This window comes from the organism of the source record quoted next, unplaced genomic scaffold (assembly GCF_019419815.1).
Source record: "Pyrus x bretschneideri cultivar Hongxiangsu unplaced genomic scaffold, Pyrus_bretschneideri_v1 Contig11, whole genome shotgun sequence".
NCBI lineage: Eukaryota > Viridiplantae > Streptophyta > Magnoliopsida > Rosales > Rosaceae > Pyrus > Pyrus x bretschneideri.
In genome coordinates this window covers 8506313-8520927 of record NW_025999402.1, presented here as the reverse complement: position 1 = coordinate 8520927, position 14615 = coordinate 8506313, and the positions used below count along the sequence as shown (strand labels likewise).

Here is a 14615-nt window from a genome sequence, read left to right as displayed (position 1 = left end):
ACTTTTGCTCTACAGACATGTTTTCTCCTATTTTATCTCCGTTTTTCGTATCTATTTTCCGACAGATAATTCGCTTCAGCAGCGAAGAATGTCTGAAACTCTAAATATCTCCTATCTAGCAAAAACATGAACAGCATCAAGTCCACGTAAATGAGTTTACTTTGACAAACTTGTGTTCTTAGTTAACGTAGATAAGCAGATCTTTTACAACAGAACTTTCACCAAGAAAAAGAACAGATATTCAGTACTGAAAAAATAAAATCTACGAACGAAAAGGTAAGATATCAAGAAAAATGGCCATATTTAAAGATGAATTCAGTGTAGAATATCGTTCGTATCAAAGGGAAAAAAAAGATACAGAAATTATCAAGCAGAAAAGATTTCTGGCAAAACATTATCAGAGAAAAGCAGTTGAGAAATGGCAATCTAGATGCCCAGAAGAAGTAACAAAGTCAAAATTTTGCCTAAACCTGATCTAGTTTACCATGATCTCTTCACTTAAAACCTTCCACTCGATCAGCTTTTGATGCAACTCATTGGCCTCTTTTGTCATACCAGCAGCGGCTACACCTTCAATTATAGTTGAATAAATTGCCTCGTCTGGCATGCTTCGATTTGATATCATTATTTCTAGGACTTGTATTGCAATATCAACTCTCTTCTTTCTACATAATCCATGGATCACAAATTTGTAAGACATATTACGGACCGGATGGCCTCTCTTATGCATCTCCTTCAGTATCAGAACAGCTTCCTCAACTAGATTTGCCCGGCAAAACCCACCTACCAAAGAACGATGAGTAATTTCATCAGGAATGATTCCATTTTCTACCATTTGGCCATACAATCCCATTGCTTTCTCCATACAACCTGTCTTGGCCAATCCGTCAATCACAGTATTGTAAGTTATCAAACCAGGCGATCGACTGGTGCCACTTAGAAGATTAAGTAATTCGAGGGCCTGATCAATCATTCCCGCCCTACAAAGAGCGCCCAAGAGTGTGTTATATGTAATGATGTCGGGATAACAATTCTTAGAAACCATTTGAGTAAAGAAGTTGACGGCACGATCTACAAGCCCAAATTTACACAAACCATTGATCAAAATATTGTAAGTAACAACTGTAGGGGGTTCGGAAGTTTCATTCATGATTGTGAGGATTTCATCGGCTTCCTCCCAACACCCACGGCTGCAAAGAGAATGGAGAATCGTGTTGTAAGTAATGGTGTTGGGCTTCAACCCCAGAGATAGAAGACTGTGTATAACCAAAGCAGTATCTTCAAGCTTATTCTGTCTGGAAGTGAAGTTAATCAGAGAATTGAAGGTAACAATATCAGGATAACATCCCTCTGCCACCATATCACCCAAAACTTCCACAGCCTGCATCGTTCCACAGTGTCTGCAGACTAGCTCAATGAGAATTGTGTAGGTGACTATATAAGGAGGGCATCCCTTTCTCAGTTGGTCCTTCCAAAACGCAATCGCCTGATCATAATTCCCAAAAGTAAACATGCAACGAATTATAGTATTGTAAGTAATCACATCAGGAGGGCAACCACTCACGCTCATGTCTTCCACGAGATCGATTGCAGAGCCTAACTGTCCACTCTTACATAGACCTCCAACCATCATGTTATATGTGATAATATCTGGAACCCCACCAGACATGATCATGATCTTTAGAACTTTTTCAGCTTTATCTAATCGATCTATTTTGATAAGGCCCCGTATTAAGTTTGTGCAAGAAGGGAAGTACGGAACTTGGTTTTGACGTGCCATGACCTCAACCAACCTCGATGCATGAATTAACTTCCCACGGGTGCAAAGGTTCCTAAGAATATCATTATTGGTCTCCTCAGCATTTCCCACAAAGCGCCCTTCGACATTCGATACAAAAGCATTATGTGATTTCTTGTTATTCGTTTCCTCTCCAGATTTTTTCTCAATGCCCATCTCATCACTATCAAAGCTCCATTCATCTAGGGGAACTTCATGGACTCTATCAATACAAACACTTCGCTGAAAACTCCTACGCTGTGAAACACCCGCATTTCTTTTGGAACTAACATCTCCTCTCCATTGTAAAGAATAATGAGCTTCACGATTATACTTCCTTAAAACTGTTGATATTGAGAGATGGCCAATGCCACAACCGGGGCTAACTTGCTTTGCACACCCATACAAACAACCAACATCAACTGCACTACTCTGTTGGGTAATCGTACACGCCATTTATCTCCTTCAGCTTGAACAAATGAAGTCAAACAAAGATAGGAAGACCAACAAGAAGCAAATCTTGTAATCCAGTTATCCCTCTTCACTATGATCCAAAGCAATGAACATCTTCCAGATTATAACAAATGCGAAATAAGCGAAAAAGTAATTCGGCTATCTATACTCTTATCCTTCAGATTGAGAGCCACAACTGTGAGAAGGTTCAATGAAAAAATATCAATACCAACAAATTTCATGAAACGAAAAGGAGGCAAAGGAATTAACCAAACACAATTACGAAAACAATACGAACAAAAAAAAAACTTTCAGCTCACCATATATATATGTATGTATTTCATTCCTAGATGAAGGATAACAAGTTCAAAGTCCCAACTGTGAAATGGGTTATCAATACAGTAGATAATTCAAAATAAAGTTCCATTCTTTACCAAAATTCAAACACCCCAATTTCTCTTTTCTTATTTTCAATAGTTATAAGTGCTTCTACGTCAAGCACGTGTCAGATGCTTCTCCAAACAGCACTTTTCCAAGCGCTTTGCCTTTTCAGGAAGCACTTTGGTTTTCAGTGAAAATTTCAACACTTCCAGCAGAAGTGCTTCAATAGCAATCAGAAACGAGCCCTTAGGCCAATCCACTAACCCACATCAGAATTCAGACCCATTTCAGCTTCAGCTTTTACAGTTTCATTACACTGCAACGCATCTAATATAAAACCAAATAAACGTATACAAATACGTATAAAAACATACATACATATATACATATATATATAGAGAGAGAGAGAGAGAGAAAGATGCGTACTTTGACGGTGGGTTTTAGGTCGGTGCTTCTGTGTAGCAGTGAGAGATGAAAGAAAGCTCTGTTTTTTTTTTTTAAGGGTAATGGAAGGAAAAGCTCGTTGATGCTGATAAAGTCGAGAAGGCGGACGTTACTAGGGACTAGGGTTTTGTCAAATTAGCAATCAGAGGTCAAATTATATGTTTAATGAATTGCACTAACCCCCACTGAACTTGATAAAATTAGACATTCCTCCACTCAAAATGGTAAATTTACCTTATTATGCCCAAACAAATAAACAATCTCAATCAAATAGAGAGATGAGCACAATTCGGTTCAGACCGCTTTTATTTCAAAAGCCGAAGATAGATTAATAAAATTGGTTTTTTTTTTTTTTTTTTTTGTTTGGGGAAGAGAGAGAGAGAGTGAGAGATAAGAGACGGATAATGAAAAAGATGAAAAACGAAAAATAAAAAGTCGTAATGAGAAAATCAAGAAGTGAAAAAATATAAACATTTTATCGATTTTACTATTAAGATAAACGTATTATTGACTATATGATTTCCATAACGCCACTCACTTATTCTTGCGTGAGATCTTCGGAAAAAACAGACATATAAACAACCATAAAGCCAAAACTGAACCAATGAACTCGGTTCGGTTCGGTTCGGTTCACAAGTTAATAGGTTCAAATGTCCACCCAAAACAGCCACCTTTAAAAGAAAAGCCCTGTGAAATATCACATTATTTACTCCCTCTCAGTCTCTCTCTCTCTCTCTCCTCTCACGTTTGCTCTCTGAAACAACTCCTCTTGCAGACAAATACTAATCCTCCATCTCTCTCTCTCTCTGGTGATCTAATCTTTTCCTCTTAGGTACTTATCACCAAGATTAATTCTTTATCTCATTTCATTAATCACCAAGTTCAATCCGTTCTTGCAATGTTCCTGTAGCCACTCAAGAACAATCAATAAGCATTGGATTGAATCCAAGGCATATCTGTATGAATATTCAGTGACTTGTGTACTTTTTTTATTTGTTTTGAACAGCGGGATTTTGGGTGAGGAAAAAGATGCATGGATTTCCAGAGGGAGTAGGAAAAGCGGCGGAATTGGGGCAGCTGCAGTCCACCATGCACACCATCGAGCTCGCCTGCACTTCCATTCAGGTTCAATTTTTTTCTCACTCTTTTTTTTTGGGTTTTTAATTCATGGTTTTTTATGAGAAAACGAACAAGAACTAGACTTGGTCGAAAACACGAAAAACCCACATTCCCAGTTGCTGGAAAGTTGGGCATGAAAGCAGAAATGGTGGAAAATTTATCCAAGAACGCAACCTTTGATGTCTCGTTTAGCTTTTTGTTAATGTGTTTAGTGAGTTTGAGGAATTTGGATTATACTAGAGACTGCAAAAGTTGAAATTTTGGATGCCAAATGACGTGATAATACTGAAAGAATTTTGTAATGTATGAGTACAATATGTGAATGGTTGTTAGTTTTGCAATCCTGTTTTCAGTTTTAGCGGCCTTTTGCTTGTGTATTTTACTGTGGAAAAGTGTGAACTTGAATAAATATTTTTGGTCATTTCTGGCAACATTGCATAATGGTTTGAATGTTAGCTTCATTTTGCACTTCCATTTTATATTTTTGTTCCTTTTTTGGCTGGTCGGGTGCTGTTTTGTCGTTTATATATACCTGTATACATGTATCTGTGCTTTTAAAGGCATGCACATTTGTGCACAAACACCCTCCCTCTTACATATGGTTTAACCTTGAGCAGATGCATATGAATTCGGCTGCAGCTGAGGCAACTATTTTGTCGCTGTCCCAGACCCCCCAACCATACCAGGCATGTAAATTCATTCTTGGTAAGTTAAAGTAGACACAAATTTTGGTTTTTTTTATTCCATAATTAGCTATGTATTTGCCTCATGACATGATCTGATAATAATGAAAGTAGGATTGCTGTATTTGATGGTTCAATACCAACAATACGGAGTTTGGAGAACTTATATTGTCATTTTGAAGATGTCCCATCTAGTTATTATGCTAACAGTGATTTTATAAATTCAGAGAACTCTCAAGTGGCAAATGCAAGGTTTGAGGCTGCAGCTGCAATTCGAAATGCAGCAATTAGAGAATGGAGTTCTCTTAGCTCTGATGACAAGAAAAGCATGATCAGGTTTCATAGCTTCTTTCTTCATTTCCAAGCAATATTGATAAACGATTCCTCAACTATTAAAGTTTAATTACTTCAGAAAAAAGAGAAGTAATAATATTAGTTCACAATTAGAGTTTTTCACGAAATAGCTTATTTGGTATAGTTCTTATCATATATAATGTCGTATCTTAGCCTATACATTTGTCCATCATTCCTTGAATATATTTATATATATTTTTCTTGCAGTTTTTGTCTTTGTTTTGTTATGCAACATGCTAATTCACCTGAGGGCTATGTCCAAGCAAAGGTATCTTCTGTGGCTGCTCAATTGTTGAAAAGGGGCTGGTAAGTGGTGCATGATTTTCAACGTAAACGCACATGTTATGTATTTGTATGTTATTACTTCTTCTGATTCGTATCTTGCAATTATGAACATGAGCCTATCTTGGACACAGTATTCAACCTGAATTACCACACATTGTAATTCTTCGCTTTCATATTTCATGTTTCTAAGGGAAGTAAAGCAGTCCAGTTCTTAAAAAACATAGACCTGAGTCGAGGAATATTCTATTTCCAGAGAGGCGAACGTAGAAATTAAGTGAATTCTGAAACAAGCTTGGGATGAGTAAGATGGTGTGTTGGAAATTTGGAATACAATGTGGTCATTTCCTTTGAAAAGCTGACAAGGTGAAAGCCAAACTGAGTTAAGAAATAGTTTCATAATTAGAGGATGACTTTCTTCACTTCTGCTTGAGTTGATGATTTTGAGGGAAATGCTTAGTGTTCTCTGTAACAGTTTCCCTCCGTTAATGTTCAGGAGCTGCTGTTGTTGCACTTCTGCATAAATTCTTGGTTTGGTTATGAAGAAAATGAAACTTTGGAAATATAATTATTTTGCCAACTATGATGTGCAGGCTTGAATTTTCAGCTAGTGATAAGGAGGCATTTTTCTATCAGGTACGAAATTTCTACACTGGACCTCTTTTTTCTTCCGAGGTATCCAGGGTTTTTAGAGCAGCCAATTATCACTACAGGTAAACCAGGCTGCTTATGGCATTCATGGTGTAGATGTGCAGTTTGCTGGAATTAATTTCATTGAATCTCTGGTATAAGCTTACTTCACCTTTTAGATCATTTAGTTTCTGATTGGTTTTGCTTCAGCATTTAAGACAAATTCAGGACTATGGATTTCTTTTGTTTTAGGTTTCTGAATTTTCCCCGTCTACTTCAAGTCCGATGGGTCTTCCTAGAGAGTTTCATGAGCATTGCCGGAAGTCATTAGAGCAAGACCATTTGAAGGTTCACTACTGCTGTTTGCATCATGTCATTTGATACATTCGGTTTCTTTTGTATGACTAGAAATTTTCCATTGAGATAATGAATGTAGGCATGTTTTTGTATTTCCTGATTTCATTTCTTTCTTCTTATACATTGCTGTTTTGGTTATTTCAATAATAGACATTCTATTGCTGGGCAAGAGATGCTGCTTTAAGTGTGACAAATAGAATAGTTGAGTCTGACTCTGCGGTACCTGAGGTTAAAGTCTGTACTGCTGCGCTGCGTCTCATGCTTCAAATTCTGAATTGGGAATTCAGTACAAGTACATTTGCCGCTGGAGTCAAGCAAGGCAGTGATTCACCTAAGAGGTCCGAGTGTAACTTGGTGCAGGTAATTGCTTCCTTAAAGTAGCATTAAGATTTGTGTTAAAAAGAAAGGTTGTCGGTATGCTACAAAGCACAAGTGTGTGGATGCGTCATCTTGATAGATATACCAACTCATTCCTGCTTACCACCTTTCTTTTGATTGTTCCTGGTTTCTGAAATAACATATTAGTTGACCAAATATCAGCTAATGTTATAAATGTTTTGTATGAAGAAAATAAGATAATATAATCATGATACTAATAATCTTATTCCTATTACTGCTGTTTTTGGCAGAAATGCATTTGCACTTTCTTAAAATCCTCTAACCGCGTAATGTTCAACCATACTGAAATATGGCATGGTCTTGGTGTGGTTTAGATTGACGAGTTTTCTGTCCATCTATCCTACTTGTAGCCTGGTCCAGCTTGGCGTGATGTTTTGGTTTCTAGTGGCCATATAGGGTGGCTCTTGAGCTTATATGGCGCTCTAAGGCAGAAGTTTCTGTGTGAAGGTTATTGGCTTGATTGCCCCATAGCTGTTACTGCCCGAAAGTTAATTGTACAGTTTTGCTCCCTGACAGGAACCATATTTCCATCTGGTACAGTTGTTTCCTGTTCTACCTGTTCTATAACTGTAGCATGTTTTTCGTTTTTTCCTATATGAATAATGATGAAATTAATATGATGGAGTGTGCCAGATGCTTGTCTATTTTAGTCAAAACTATGAATGCCTGTGTAGTACATTTTTCTAGGATTCTATTACTGTAAATGCCAATATGGGACGTAAGTTGATGGGCAATGATGTTTTTCCTTGTGAACCTATCATTCACCTTCAAGTTCTGAAAGGAATTCGGCTTTTATTCTTTTCAACGTTTGGCTGGAAAGAATGAATACATGTTGGGGGTAGTAGAAGTTCTGTAGACACTAGACATTGAGGGGGAGTTTTGAATAAGATAGTTTTAGTAACCTAAATGGAGTTTTTGGATTTGAATGTTTAGTTGATGACTATTGACGGTTAACAAGGCCTAGAAGTTAACTTCTCATGTGATATTAGTTATATAGTTTCCATATCTGTCTTTCATCTGGCAAGATAATAACTTGTTCAATGATCTAGACAATGTACAAATGCAAGAACACCACCTTCTCAAACTGCTTTGTGGAATAATACCATGGCTTGATCCTCCTGATGCTGTTTCTAAAGCGATTGAATGTGGGAAGAGCGAAAGGTTATATCCCTGAAAATTACTTTTCCCTCCTGCCAAATTATCATGCTTCTTTGCTATTACAATTTCTCATCTTCATTTTGGATTTCTTCAGCGAGATGCTTGACGGTTGTCGTGCTTTGTTGTCCATTGCAACTGTTACAACTCCCTCTGTGTTTGACCAACTGTTAAAATCAACAAGGTCAGTGGTTTGGTTTCTGATTATGAGTTTTCATCATTTATCATAAGGTACTTCTTCTATGCTGTCGCATGTTATTTAGTTTGAATTGGGTCAACCTTTTGCTTTGGAACTCAGGCCCTATGGCACTCTTACCTTCTTGTGCGTACTGATGTCTGATGTTATTAAGAACCTCATGACTAATAACTCTGAGGAAGAGACATGGAGCTGGGAGGCACGTGACATTTTGCTAGATACCTGGACTGCCCTTCTTGTGGTAAATGTTGTTTTTTATGCACAATTATGCATTATTTACTTTGGAGACAATTGTATTTTCTCCCCATCTTTGTGAGACAGTCTGAACTTATTGTTCTCTTAATCAGTTTTTGATACCAAATTTGAAATATTATATTTGTATTTTATTCTAGTTGTGTTTAATTGTCGTTCTGGGTTACTGGAACTATAGTTTTGAATGAAAATGTTAGTTATAGTTTCTTTGTAATGGAGTTTGATCAGTATGAGGAATGTGTAATTTGCTCAAATTATGTTAAAGTTGAAGGGAGTTGTTGAGGCTTTTTTTCTCTCTGTCTTCATTTTTCTTTTGGCATTTCTTCAGCCAGTTAATAGAAGTGGTGGGCATGCATTGCTTCCAGCCGAAGGGAAAAATGACACTGCTAATTTATTTGCCTTGATTGTACAGGCTGAACTAAAAGGTAATCTGACATATTACTTTGTTCTTCTTGTTGCACTGGTTCTACCACCATTTTTCCTGCTTTTCTTTTCAACTATCAGTACATAATGGTGAATGTTTTGTGATATAGCTGCTTCTGCATCAGCATTTAAAGATGATGACTCCGACTACCTTCAGGCTTCCATTGTAGGTATGGGAGAAAGCTCTGAGAATTGCATATAAGACTCCTCCTTTCGTTATAATACATTGGTTGACTTTTTAAAACATTTTCAAAACAAGAACACGGATAGTGGCATGGTTTTTAGTTTTAAGATAACAATCATCATCATCATCGTAGCTTAAATTTTATTCACGTTTCTACTGTATAAATGCAGCCCTGGATGAGAGGTTAAGCTCATATGCTCTTATTGCTAGAGCAGCAATTGATGTCACCATTCCTTTTCTCACAAGCCTTTTTACTGAGCTCTTTGAACGGCTTAATCAGGTGCTCTTTACCTCTCTATTTGTGAAAAATTATCTCTGTCGAACCAAATATTGGTGCTGAAGAACATTTGTTACATATATTGGCCTTCGATAAATTCTATTCTATTAAGCTTCTTGGCTTGAATCCTATAAAACTTTACTAAGAAAAGTGGCAAAAAATTTATTGTAGTTGCTACTAATTTTTTTTGTCAAATGCCAACTCATTTTCTTAAGCACGTTGAAAAGCTCGTGAGTTAATGAAAGCTACTGAATTTCTAATAAAACTTGGAACTTCAAATTTACCACATTAGTTTCCTTCTTTTCAATATGAACTCATTTCTCTACTATAAAAAAATGATCTGATTTTCTTCTTTTATATTTTCAATTCTCTTCTCCTTTTTATTTTATTTCAAGGCCTTGTCCGTTTGCATCCTGTTACTGAAAAAGCTATGTACTTGTTTACAGGGCAGGGGCATTATTGATCCAACTGAAACTTTGGAGGAGCTTTACTCGTTGTTACTCATCACTGGGCACGTGATCGCTGATGAAGGGGAGGGAGAAACACCACTGGTAATGATTCAATTAATTCTGCTTATTCGCTTACTTGATTTTAGTGATTGTTTCTTGTATGTTCGAGCGTGCTGAACTGTCTTCTAGTTTGTTGACACTCAACAGACACCAAAAGGTTGGTTATTGTATTGTGTAATTTCTTAGTTTCCAGAGGGTTCCCATTAATTTATATCTTTAATTAAACTCTTAAATATCACATCTACTGTCTGTACCTTCATTTTGAATAAATCCCATTGTTACTTTTTTGGACATGGTGCAGGCCGATCTATGACTTTGAATTCTGATTATTGGTTCCATTGTTTTCAGATTCCAAATGCTATACAAATTCATTTTCCAGACAATCTGGAAGCAAACAATCATCCTGTGGTCATCCTCTGTAGGTAGAGTCTTCACTTTCTCTCAACTACTATAGTAGGATATCAGTTTATCAAAAGATGAAATTAGATTTTTTTGAACTTTATTTTCCAAGATTATGATGAGATAAATGGAAATATTGAGCGTGTGGATGCTTCAAGTGAAGACTTAGGATCTATATCAATCCATAAAAGTACAAATTGATGATCTTGCTTTTATTATTTGTGCAGCTCAATTATAAGGTTTGCTGAGCAAAGTTTACAACCAGAAATGAGAGCATCAGTTTTCAGTCCTCGACTAATGGAGGTAGCACTAAATTCATTTGGGTTGTCCATATTACCCCTGCTATTTGCCTTTCTACCTTACTTTGCATTGGATTTCATTATTATGGATGTCAAATGCATATCTGGTGTAACTATAAATGAACCAAATGTCCTCAGAACCAACAGAATGTTAGGGTTTCTGGTGTATAAAGAACTTGGCTTTTTCACCAGCTGCCTTGAGATTCCTTTTCGCTGTTATCAATCCATCCTACCAGTTCAGTTATTTGAGCTGATGTTTCATGCAGGCTGTTATATGGTTCCTTGCAAGATGGTCTTGTACGTACCTAATGTCTCCCGAAGGAAATAGAGAAAGCAACTCTAAAAACGTCTTGCTTGGGTTTTTTGGACAACATAATCAGGGAAAATTTGTGCTTGACATTATTGTTCGCATATCCTTGACGACCTTGGCGTCATATCCTGGGGAAAAGGATCTGCAGGTGTGTGCTACAAAACCATTTTCATGGTGGCTGTTTTTGATGTTGTACGTTTTTCTTTCAGACATTACTTCCATTGTTTACATACATACTGAGAGAAGTTAACAGGGCAATCTGATTCAACACTTGTCCAGATTAAAACAGTGGTGGTTGACGCTTTTCAGTTTTTGTTTAACAGGCAATCACTTGTTTCCAGCTACTTCATTCCCTTGTGCAGCAAAAACATATTTGTGTTCACCTTGTTGCATTGGTGAGTTAGATAAGTGCATCTGCTTTTATTCTTCGAAATGGATAAAATACACTATTCTTCTTATTATTGTTATTGTTGTTGTTGCATTTGTGAGTTAGATAAGTATATCCCATTAATTACAAAAACTTTTGGTGCATTACCTCTCTTGCTAAGAATTACAAAAACTATCTATAATTAAGTTTGACGTGAAGTATTTGTTATCTCATTATATCGAAGACATAATACTTGATTTTCTAACTATGTTCTCAGGACTCATGGCGTGACCTAGCAAAAGCTTTTGCTAATGAAAAGACTTTGTTCTTGTTAAATACAGCTCACCAGGTGAGAATTTGATATGCTTTGACTTGGATTTATTTGTTATTTTGGATTGTGTTTAGCTAATATGTTCGTTCTTTTGCTCCAGCGTTCACTTGCTCAGACACTTGTTCGTTCAGCTTCTGGCATGAGCAACTCAGAGGCATCCAACCTGTAGGTCTTCCAATTTTAAGTTTCCTTTGTTGTGTATCCTTTATTTTGAAATTTATGACGTCTTACTGATTTTTTGTGTAACACTTTTATTAAGGTATGTGAGGGATCTCATGAGTCATATGGCAACGTATCTTGTAGAAATGACAAGCAAATCTGACTTTAAAAACATTGCTCAACAACCAGATATTATCCTGACGGTGAGTACAGAAATTCTAAGGAAAAAATCTATTAATTCTTTTACAAGAGCCATATAACATCACAGCTTCTTGTAGGTCAGTTGCTTTCTGGAGAGGCTACGGGGGGCCGCGAGTGCCTCAGAACCTCGTACACAAAAAGCGATTTATGAGCTCGGATTCTCTGTTATGAATCCTGTTCTAGTTCTTCTGGAGGTCTACAAACACGAGGTATTCTTCGTATTTGAGGCATTGATTTTGAAGCCCAAAAACTCTTAAATATTTATATTCCCTTACGATGTAACCTGTAACCTATTGCTCAGTCTGCAGTTGTGTATCTGATACTTAAGTTTGTAGTCGCCTGGGTGGATGGACAAATAAGCTATCTAGAGCCTCAGGAGACCGCTACTGTTGTTAACTTCTGCATGAGTTTGCTTCAGCTTTACTCATCAAACAATATTGGCAAGGTATTTACTTAAATCATGATCGTTGCAGCCATACCCCCGCTTAGGTTGTGATAAACAGTTAACTTCCTGTGACACTCTACTTCTTCGTGGTGCTTCCAGATATCAATAAGTCTGTCAAGCAGCTTACTTACTGAAGCAAAGACTGAGAAGTACAAGGATCTACGTGCTCTTCTCCAGCTCCTTTCAAGCCTTTGTTCCAAAGATCTGGTATGATTTTTAAACTCTATCTTTGCACTGCGGTTGTTTGTTTAGTCATTACTATTGATCTTTGGATGAACCTATTGATGAATACATTATTACAGGTTGATTTTTCATCAGATTCTACAGAGACACAGGGCACAAACATATCTCAGGTAACTTTGCATCTCATTCTTGTGACAAAATTAGAGACAGTATCTGATACGTTACTCTTGCAGGTCGTTTACTTTGGTCTTCATATAGTTACTCCTCTACTATCTTTGGACCTGCTTAAATACCCCAAGTTCTGCTATGATGTGAGATATTCTATCCTTCATGAAGGAAAAAGACCCCTGATTTTCATTTTCTGTTTTTTTAATACTTATCATGAAGCTAATATGTGGTGTTATTTTTGTGCAGTACTTCTCGTTGCTGTCACATTTATTGGAGGTCTATCCTGAAACCGTTGCACAATTGAACAGCGACGCGTTTTCTCATGTACTAGGAACTCTTGAGTTTGGCCTTCATCATCAGGTAGTTTATGTTTTAAATAATAGTTTCCAATGTTAACAGTGCACAACAATTGTTTCTTTATACAAGAAAATCGGTTGCCAAGCCACTGCCTCTAATGACGCGACCTGTATGTTTTATTGTTTGGTTAGGACATGGAAATAGTTGATATGTGTTTGAGAGCGTTGAGAGCTCTTGCTTCGTACCACTATAAGGAAACAAGTGCTGGCAAAGTAGGCTTGGGCTCACATGCTGCAGGTCTAAAGGATTCTGGTGGAAATTTTCAAGAAGGCATTTTGAGCCGGTTCCTTCGCTCGGTGCTGCAGTTGCTCCTTTTTGAGGATTATAGGTAAATGTAGAAGTTCCATTTACTGGTGAATAAGAGTTTTTGCTTGTGTCCTTGAAGCAACCATGAGGCACGCCTTATGGTTATGAGAGTCGATCACGTTGCTTTTGTTGCTATCTTAATTAAACACTTTCGTGTTCATGATTTCAGTCCTGACCTGGTCAGCGGTGCAGCAGATGCTCTTCTTCCGCTAATACTTTGCGAACAAAGCCTATACCAGGTTCGTTCTCTTGAAGCTCTATCTATAATGTTAGACCGGTTCTTTCAAGTGGAAGTCAGTTCGTTAAATATACTTTTTCTCGTTGTTTTCCGTCTTAAAATGAACGTTTTACTGAAGAGCCGGTGTTGTGCAGAGATTAGGCAGTGAATTGATTGAGAGGCAGGCGAATGCAAGCTTGAAATCGCGGTTGACAAATGCATTGCAGCGTCTTACAAGCGCTAATCAGCTTTCATCTACCCTTGATCGTAAGAACCATCAAGTATTCAGGAAAAATCTCAACAGTTTCCTGATTGAAGTCCGAGGGTTCTTGCGGACAGTGTGATGTGTATCGCATGTTCTCCGTCGTGTAAATATGAGAGCGGGGAAAAGCCGGAAAGGGTGGTGGTGGTATTCATTTTTTCGAACAATTGCACACGAAAAAACAACACAATTTTGGTTGGAAAAGGAAGAAGATACATGAGTGTATTGTGAGCATTTTGATTATCTTGCGGACTTAAGGGTTTATTTTCTCCAAATTAATTTATGCGTCTATGCTTTGGAAATACGCGTGCAAGTCCATGCGTTTCCATTCGAATTTAATAAAATTCTTACCTTTGGAAAAGAAAAAAAAAAAAACATCCCTGCGGTGCAGCCGGGAAAAGATGTCAATGAGTAGCTCCGGTGGGATGTTTGACATTGACATGGTAGAAATCTGTTGCTCCGGTTGGATGTTTGACATTGACATGGTAGAACCTATCGTGCAAATTAACGAGAGATTTTTTAATATGTTCGAAATACAGAGTGGTACATTATGTGTTCTTATGCAAGTGGTGAGGTTATTGTGTTAAAAAAGTAATAACATAAAAAATAAAAAATTTCACCAGTTAGATTATAACACGTGGTGTATCACTTATGTTACGGGCACAAAGAAAAAAATTTCCAAATTAAGAGGATGATGTAGGAGCAAGAAAACTAAAGGATATATAGGGAATTCGAG

The 14615-nt window shown here is 37.2% G+C and overlaps 2 protein-coding genes across 9 annotated transcripts; one reads left to right on the top strand and one right to left on the bottom strand.

The window, feature by feature from the left end:
• Nucleotides 1-284: 284 nt before the first annotated feature.
• On the bottom strand, nucleotides 285-3197 carry LOC103935683 (pentatricopeptide repeat-containing protein At1g08610). The gene is made up of 2 exons (XM_009345487.3): nucleotides 3038-3197; nucleotides 285-2426 (listed from the first exon to the last, which is right to left on the bottom strand). The coding sequence occupies exon 2, from the start codon at nucleotides 2231-2233 to the stop codon at nucleotides 476-478; it is 1758 nt and encodes a 585-aa protein (XP_009343762.2). The 5' UTR covers nucleotides 2234-2426; nucleotides 3038-3197; the 3' UTR covers nucleotides 285-475.
• A 553-nt stretch (nucleotides 3198-3750) lies between these two features.
• On the top strand, nucleotides 3751-14158 carry LOC103935682 (exportin-4). 8 transcript variants are annotated; one of them, XM_009345486.3, is made up of 33 exons: nucleotides 3751-3887; nucleotides 4062-4180; nucleotides 4792-4879; nucleotides 5085-5193; nucleotides 5419-5517; nucleotides 6087-6129; nucleotides 6207-6278; nucleotides 6376-6471; nucleotides 6631-6840; nucleotides 7230-7413; nucleotides 7929-8040; nucleotides 8132-8218; nucleotides 8333-8471; nucleotides 8811-8907; nucleotides 9016-9075; nucleotides 9260-9369; nucleotides 9813-9917; nucleotides 10224-10297; nucleotides 10502-10577; nucleotides 10840-11031; nucleotides 11207-11278; nucleotides 11528-11599; nucleotides 11682-11746; nucleotides 11841-11943; nucleotides 12019-12150; nucleotides 12243-12386; nucleotides 12486-12593; nucleotides 12689-12739; nucleotides 12803-12880; nucleotides 12984-13097; nucleotides 13226-13422; nucleotides 13570-13639; nucleotides 13773-14158. In XM_009345486.3, exons 2-33 carry the CDS (start codon nucleotides 4085-4087, stop codon nucleotides 13959-13961), a joined length of 3444 nt encoding a protein of 1147 aa, XP_009343761.2. In that variant the 5' UTR covers nucleotides 3751-3887; nucleotides 4062-4084; the 3' UTR covers nucleotides 13962-14158. The 8 variants fall into 8 exon arrangements, 5 of the variants coding, with proteins under 5 accessions (XP_009343761.2, XP_048433185.1, XP_048433184.1 ...); XM_048577226.1 differs by lacking the exons at nucleotides 3751-3887; nucleotides 4062-4180; nucleotides 4792-4879; ... (1 more) ...; nucleotides 5419-5517; nucleotides 6087-6129 and having other exon boundaries at nucleotides 6352-6471; XR_007255651.1 differs by lacking the exons at nucleotides 12486-12593; nucleotides 12689-12739; nucleotides 12803-12880; ... (2 more) ...; nucleotides 13570-13639; nucleotides 13773-14158 and having other exon boundaries at nucleotides 12024-12150; nucleotides 12243-12385.
• The last annotated feature ends 457 nt before the right edge of the window (nucleotides 14159-14615 follow it).

Coding starts and splice junctions, on each gene's coding strand:
- LOC103935683 (XM_009345487.3), bottom strand. CDS start 2,233: ATGGCGTGTACGATTACCCAACAGAGTAGTGCAGTTGATGTTGGTTGT.
- LOC103935682 (XM_009345486.3), top strand. CDS start 4,085: ATGCATGGATTTCCAGAGGGAGTAGGAAAAGCGGCGGAATTGGGGCAG. Junction 4,880..5,084: donor GGCATGTAAATTCATTCTTG/GTAAGTTAAAGT, acceptor TTATAAATTCAG/AGAACTCTCAAGTGGCAAAT. Junction 11,944..12,018: donor AACCAGATATTATCCTGACG/GTGAGTACAGAA, acceptor AGCTTCTTGTAG/GTCAGTTGCTTTCTGGAGAG.